The sequence below is a fragment of the Halyomorpha halys genome, unplaced genomic scaffold, assembly GCF_000696795.3.
Source record: "Halyomorpha halys isolate HHAL.00 unplaced genomic scaffold, Hhal_1.1 Scaffold574.1, whole genome shotgun sequence".
Classification (NCBI taxonomy): domain Eukaryota; kingdom Metazoa; phylum Arthropoda; class Insecta; order Hemiptera; family Pentatomidae; genus Halyomorpha; species Halyomorpha halys.
Genome location: NW_027104908.1, coordinates 468,858 through 477,079, shown reverse-complemented (window position 1 = coordinate 477,079; position 8,222 = coordinate 468,858). Strand labels below are relative to the sequence as shown.

The 8,222-nt window shown below is 29.1% G+C and overlaps 1 protein-coding gene across 2 annotated transcripts in view; it reads left to right on the top strand.

Annotated features, from left to right (window-relative positions):
- Positions 1 to 6,653: 6,653 nt before the first annotated feature.
- Positions 6,654 to 8,222, top strand: part of LOC106684368 (uncharacterized) — a 12,622-nt gene continuing 11,053 nt past the window's right edge. For both annotated transcript variants that reach the window (XR_001343695.2, XM_014426413.2), the window contains exon 1: positions 6,654 to 6,839. Coding sequence is in view for 1 of the 2 variants with exons in the window: in XM_014426413.2 (XP_014281899.1) it covers positions 6,696 to 6,839 (144 nt within the window). In the remaining variant the exon portion in view is untranslated. The remainder of the gene's footprint in view (positions 6,840 to 8,222) is intronic.

Here is an 8,222-nt window from a genome sequence, read left to right as displayed (position 1 = left end):
ATACATATATACATATATACATATATGTATCATTACTAAAAATAAAATAATATAATAAAAATTGACTAATGAAAAAACATTATCCTGTAATCATATCTGTCCTAAATGAATGGAATGTACTGGCATACCTTGTTAAATTTATCGGTGGGTTGTCCTTAAATTTAAAATGTTGAAACAAGATTTCCTTCTCTTTTATTTTTATTATTTTCTTATGCCCTACCTGGTCATATTTCACATCCGGAGGTTATCCTTAAGGTAACCAAACAATTCTAATTTGAGTGGGAGTGTCGATTTTTCATTCCCTGGGACTACCACTGAAAACGTCAATCCACGTAAGATGGAACTGAACCGGCACCGCTGCAGATACCACGTTGCTAAGATTTGCCTCAACAAACCTGGTATTCTTTGTGCCTTTCTCAACATTGAGAAACCCGAGACTTATGCGGGCGTGTTGATTTTAAAATACAAGATTGGGATTAGAACTTCTCCCCTTCCGTTTTTCGATTTTTTTCGGGGTCTCTTTTTTTATGGTTCTTTCATCAGACTGTCTTTATATGGTCATTTTACTTGCACGCTATTTCATCAATTATATTTAGCGGGTGCAATGCCGAATCGTTTAGTTGGCTAATCTCTTCGCATGACTCATCTCTCTGAGGATCGAACATTCTATGAAAAACGTTATTTTTAAAAGATGTTTGGACGTTATTCCTTAAAATACAATTATTAACTGCAATCCATATAACTGCAATAGTTTTGTTTCTCTACTAAAAGAAAATACTTTTATTTATTATTTGATTTATCAAATTTGTTGGTCGAATAATTCATTTCATTTACAAGTAAAAAAAAAAGTCTGATATCATTATTACTATTGCAAATTTTCAGTGAAATACAAACCATTTCCCCAGTTTTTAGTATACATTTTTTCTGCAGACTACGATTTCCATATCCGAGTTAAATTAAAAAATATATAAAATAAATGATCATCCTGAATATTTTTAGGTACTGCCGTATCAAGGGAGCTAGTAGCTCAGTGGTAAGAAACTGCTACTAACTCCAAGGATCAGGGTTCGATCTGGATTTGGGTTCAGGAGCCCTCTGGGGTCCACTTAGCCCCATTAAGTGGGGACTCTCGATTGAGTAAGACTTCGGGAGTCGTGGGTGATTCTAACAAAATCACTTCCTTGCACAACCGTTGATCTAGTAACAGTACTTCCTTACAAAGTACTGCACCTCTAACCCATCATGGGTTGCAGCGGTACAGATTTTAATTGTCGGATAAAAAATGTTCTACAGTCCAGTCCAATGGAAGTATTTGTGAAGTTCTACACATTTTATTAGATTTACATATTAATCTTTATTTCGAATTATGACATTGTGATTTATATTTTTACCTAAAAATATTTTTAAAAAGTCATATTTTTTCCCATAATATGAAAACAATGTATATTTTTAGCAACATTAACCTATACTTTTTTTTTTTTAATTATTTATTTAATGTAATTTACAACTGTACAAAATAATACAATAGGTAAATATGTAATATGTTTCATATACACTTGAAAATCTTGGGAAGGAACCACCCATTGGTGGTACTTCAAACATTAATTTAAATTAGAAGGTCCCGTGGCCATCTCCTTTTCAGACGTCTCGGAGGATTATCAGGGATTGTTAAGGATGAAAGATTAAGAATTAATGGGTTAGGATGGTTAAGGAGTTTGGAATGAAAAGACGCATATCTTTTTTGGGTCAAATCTGCAACGAATGGGATGTTAAGATCTTTGTGAATGAGTTTATTTGTGACGTAATAAAGAGCATCATGGATTTTACGTAGGATTAACCTATACTAAATAAGACAATAGTAAATTTCTTATATTTTTAACGTTTATTACTAACCGCTTGTAGTTTCCTGAGGTTTCAATCCAATGGTATAGGGATATTTGTGGAAAAGTTTGGATAACATTTTTTTAAGGAGTATAAAATTAAAAAAAAAAAAAAAAAAAAAGGAAAATTTATAATTGTTTTTTCCATTTTTGCTAAACACTTGGAAATCATGCATCATTTTATACCAAATTAAAGAAGAGGAATTTCCAACAATTTTGATTCTAAGAATTTTTTTGTTTAGGAGTTACATTTGTAATGAAGTACGAGAAAAAGACAAAGAGGTTTCAGAAGAAAAAAATGAGATCATAAAGTTGAACTTGATAAAAAAAAAAACAAAAAAAAACATCAGGACGTAAAAAAAAGGACTAGTTTTTACACCTTTTTTTTTTTAATTAGACGATACAGCATTCCGAAAAGTCGATTCCGTCCAGTTCAAAACGGACTGGATAAACAAAAATTTTACATTGTATAATAAAATTTGAATTGACTTTCCTTCTGTTTATTGTCAAATTAATTTAAAAATGTTTTCGAACTAGCCATGTTTTCCAAGTTAGAAGCAAAAAAAAGAGGGGAAATATACTTTTTTTTAGTCTTTTTTCATACTTTCCGAGTATGAGGTCACGAAGTTGACATTCGTAATAAGAACCCTAAGCAACATAAATGAACAAATTTTGAAGACTTTCCATTGAAATCTCCTTCTGGCCATTAGTAAAGATTATTATTTTTTTATTACGCCAAAATACGAGGCAGTGCAGTCTAATATAATTTACTTTTTTTTTTACCCATATTGTCTCTTCTTCAGCCAAACTATTTCTTATATCTTGTAAATGACAAGATCCTAAGAGTGCCGACGCCATTTTTTCGAATTGGCAAAGCTTGCAAAGTGGGTTCTCAAAAACACAAATTTTGAACAGAAGTTTTGACAGAAATCGTTGCCAGTCTGCATTCTAGAACAGGCTACACTTTGTTCTCTCGGCAGTTTCCTTTAGTACAAGAGCCCAAGAGAAGAAAAAAGGCAGTTATCTCACCCCAATTTTTGATTACTTTAATGAAAGCTATGTATAATTAATAGTCAAAATTGATGAGTCTGCCAAGTATAGGTAGGATGAATAAAAAATGGCGCCTGTTGCAAAGCGTTAAAAAATACTAATTTTTCATTCGGAGCTCTATATCTTAAAAAGTAGGAGCAACACAAGAAAACCTAAAAGAACGTCATTTAAACAAGAGTAAATTTGCTAAAATATGAGCTCTAATAGAGTTATTTACGATAAATAGTTTTTGAGATATACTTTTTAGAAAGTAACATTTCATAAAAATGTTGTATGGGACGTACTGAAAGAACAGTAGTTAGTTAATTTATTTTGAAAAATCTATATCTCATAAACCATTTAGCGTACAGATGTCTCTTAGTACTAAAATTAAAGCTAGTTCAATGAGCTATAAAGTATTTTATGATGTTTATCTTCGTAGGAGTAATAGTTTACAAGAAATTTGCTAAAAATATTGATTTATAGTTGTTCCGACAAATTTTCATTTGCCAAATTTATATTCATATGTGAATATCATAAAAATTACTACCCCTACGAAGATAAGTGCCATAAACTACTTTATAGTAAGTTAAATTTCCTTTATTTTGAGTCTTGGCAGACATTTGTGCGTCTTATGGATCTAGAGATATATTTTTCTTCAAAAATCCAACATTTTATACGAACAACTATAAATTAACATTTTGTGAGTTTATTTTGTCAAATATCACTAACTACTAACTACAACTACTACTCCTACAAAGATAATAATAAGCTATTTTGTAGTAAATTTAACTAGCTTAAATTTGAGCGCTGGCAAACATCTGTACATCCATTGGTTTCTGAAATGAAGTTTTTTATAAATCAAACTTATTGTCTGAATAACTATAAATCAATTTATTTTAGCAAATAACATGAAAACTAATATTCCTACGAAGGTAATGATCATAAACTTATTTATAGTACACTAAACCAGCTTTAATTTGAGTGCTAATACACATCTGTAAGTCTCATAGTTCCTGAGATATAGATTTCCCAAAATAAATTAGCTAACTACTAATCTTTCAGGAGATTTTTAAGAAATTTTGCTTTTTAAAAAGCTATATCTCGAGAACTATTGAACGTAAATAGCTCTTTTAGGGCTAATATTTCATAAAATTTACTCTTCTTCAAATAATGTTCCCTTAGTTTTTTTAGTGTTGTTGGTATTTTTTAAGATATAGAGCTTCGAATGAAAAATTAATGTTTTTTTAAGGTTATGAAACTGCCGCCATTTTTTAATCGCCCAACCTATATTTGGCAGACACATCAATTTTGACTATTAATTATACCTAGTTTTCATTAAAGTAATCAAAAATTGTGGTGAGATAACTGCTTATTTTTTCTTCCTGGCTCTTGTACTGTACTACTTGATATTAGTTACCCACAAGCAAGGGTGTCCAAGACGTACCTTCCGCATCTCTCTCGTGCATCTGTTGAACTAGGCCTTTTTATTCACATAAATTCACCTAAATTACAGATATATGAATGAAAAAATAATGAGTTACCGTTATTATAAATGATGGGTGAACCTAAAGGTATTTCTTTGAAATACTTAAAACGTAAATGGGAGGAGATTATGTTTTTCATAGTTATTGTGGAATTATTATTGGTGGGATCACTGAATTTAATTATTATGAATGGCAAAATAGTAGCTATTTCCCTGAAAAAATATAAAATTTGACAGAGCCTTAGCATCTATGGCTCTACTGCCCTTACTCAGTCCCCAGTGGCTATCAATACCCAGTGACGAGATTGAAAAAGAAGCGTTGCGTTATCATGGAATCTTCTCTTACTATCCACGTGTATTGGAAGAACATATATATTTAATATTGGTATTAAAATGTCTCATATGATTTATTTTACTTACTTAATTTTATTTTATTTACCTATATTTATTATTGAGGTGAAGGTAGTTACCTATAGATAAATAGGGGAAGGGGAAGGGGGGAGGGGAATACAAATAAAAAAAAAAATTTATTTGTGCCGACGTTTAGACCTGATTTTCAGGTCTCCATCAGGGCTACAAAACAAAAAGAGATAACAACCATCATTCAGAAAAACATGAAAATAAAATAGACAATAGACTAACAAACTTGGAAATGTACACAACATTTGTTTTATTTTTATGCTTCTCTGGTTGTTATCTCATATACTTTGTTAGCTCTGATGAAGACCTGAAAAACAGGTCGAATCGTCGGCACAAATAAATAATTTTTTGTTTATTTGTGTTTTTATCCTGACCATCTTCTCTCTTTATAATAATTATTATAATATGCTTCACAATCTGACCTTTACTTATAACTGTTTCCTTTTTAAGTCATTGAACCAAATTCATTAAATAGTTATATATTTTTAAAATTTGTTACTCATTCATTTACACTGAAAAAAAATTTATATTTATTTGTCTTTTTTCTAGTATTAGAAAAGTAATTAATTGATTTAATACAAAGGCAGAAATGATTACTTTAAAAAAATATTGTCAAATTATAGGTACTGAAGAAGATACAGTATCAACAAAACGTCCGAGATAAAAATAAATTTAACATGATTGTGTTTTAATTTTTGACCTCTCACTCATGTCACTATAATAAATCTGACTTTACGTTGGCTCCGCTAAGCCATCAAATTCCTCTCGTATACTATCCTTATAATCCATAATCCTTCGTAAAATCCACAATGATCCTTACTTTGGCCAGATGTTGTCATTTCACCAGAACCAGATACCAATCCCTACAATGATAAACTTCCTAACCACCCAACCCAACTTGTTTCTAGCAAAACTTCTCCTTTATTACCTAACAATTCTCATAGGTGTCTGAAAAGAAGATGAACTTGAGATCATCTCTAGAAATTTTATTGGAGTTCTACCAATGTGAGGATTCTCCACATTTCATTGTACAACTAACATCAAATTTACTTGTTGTATATATTTAATATAATACAGTTGTAAATATCAATAAATATTTTTTTTTAATGACCTGAAGAGAATAATTATTTAATCATTAATATTCTTTAATTTATTTTATTTTGTATATATAATATGAATAAATACTTGCAGCTTTAATACACATTGTCCTTGACTATGGCAGATTATATTACTTTTAATAAAACATTAAATAAATATTTAGCAACAATTTTAAAGAACAATGTAGAAGAACGATGTTTTGGGCTTCTGATGCTTTGGACATCACTCCATTAGAAAATATAAATAATCAAAAATAAATTAATTATATTTAGTGATAAAGTACTTTCAGTGCTTATATTTAATTAAAAAATACTTAAAATTACTTTCTCCTAGGGAAAGATCTTGATATTTTTCAACACTTTTAGTTAAGGATTCCTTTAAACTGATTCGCCTGGGTCAAGATATCCGTATAATTATATAAAACGCTTAATTAAAATTTTTAATTTATCTTCAATAGTTAAAAAAGTAAATTATAATTCACTTTAAATTGTATAAATAATAAACTTAAAAAAAAAAAAAACCCTTTGGGAATTGCAAGTTAACTTCCATAAACATCTTCAGTTTCCATAAGATCCGGAGCGCATCCCCTTTAGGGTTGCATTTCCTTCATCCCCGCCCACGTTCCCGGTTTTCCTCCAGGTGATAGGATGTACTTTACAGGACAAAATGGGTCAACAGATGACGTAACGCCGACTATAAAGGTGGCCCCTCTGAGTGGTGAGTTATCAAAACGCGGTAGATAAAGGTTGCTGCGGCGGGCGTGCTCTTCAGTTCTAGTCAAGATGCGGTTCTCAGCGCTTGTCCTCTTTTGTCTCTTCTGGTGTGTGTCCGCTACTGCGGGGTTCGTTATTAGGAATATATACTATGTCAACGCTACGGAGGTGGAGAGCAACAGGATGCCTTCGTCAGGAAGCTCCTTAATACAGGTAACTTCAAAACCTACCAATATAAAAGAGCTTTAATTACCTGTCTGTAAAAGTGAAAACAACTTAAGAAAGTGTTAATATAGGCCTCAACCTTATTAAAAAAAATAAAATAACATTCGTAAAAATATAGTGAACAAATATAAAAAATAAATAAATATTTAGGTTCATTCGTTGAAAAATATTTAATTTGAAAATAGAATTTGCAGTTAGGTGAATAAATCATAAAAGGAAAAAATATATACTTTACAGTGTACAAAATATACATCAGTTAACGTATTTTAACCATTTAAATTTAAAGAAAATTAATCCAACCTATATTTTTAAATTAATTTTTTTTTCCAGTTTACTTTGTAATAAATTTAATTAATATTTTTAAAATAAAATTTAATTTAATCGTGACCTACCAACTACCTATAATCAGTTTAAGTGCGATTAAAATTGAAAAAAAAAGCTAATCATAAAATGATCAACTAAAATGATCAAATTTACAAAATTTCAAAATAATTATTACTTTTTAAAAATAATTAAGTTACATTCATATTTTTTTGAATAACTTCGTTATATGAAATCGAAATATACACATACAATGCTGCCGAAATATATAAAAAATATACATATAAATGTTAATATTATTTTCTTGTAATGGCCAATTGAAGTTTGAGAAAATAAATCACATTTGTATTTTTACAACTAATTTTCCCCCTCATCACAAAGTTAAGTATTTTTTAAAAATAAAAATTAATTATTTTAAAATATTTTAGAATTTGACGAGTTAATAGTCAGAGAAAACTATATTAATATAATAGAGAAAAAATTTGCTATTATTATGAGTATTTAAATACAAATTCCTAATATTATACAAAGTTGCAATATTTACATTATTTACGAGTGTAATGTTATCTAATACACGTGCGAGTTCCGAGATTCAGTCAGTACGCGAATTTAAAAGAACAAGTTACGATGTTATCAGGGTTTTTAGTTATGACTGATAACTACTATAATTAATAATTAAAATATTAAAAAATAACATTTATTAATAATTTAATATTAGCGTTTTGTATAAAAAATTCAAATAATTAATTATTATTTAACTTCAACTTTTAGAAGATTTAGTACAGTATGATTTTTCAATTATGCTAGTTGACAACATTGTTAAAAATCAAAATTAAAAAAAAAAAGAATATTATAAAATTTTTAAAAACGCCCAAAACGAAGTAATCAAAAAGATTCACTTACTTATAAATATTTTTAACTAATAAATATTCAATTTTTAACGATTTTGATTAGTTTCTACTAGCTTTTTTACAAAAGGAGCTATTTAATAAAAAATTGCAAAATGAAAGTAGATCGTTTCATAAATTTCCATTTGGTAAAAATAATTGA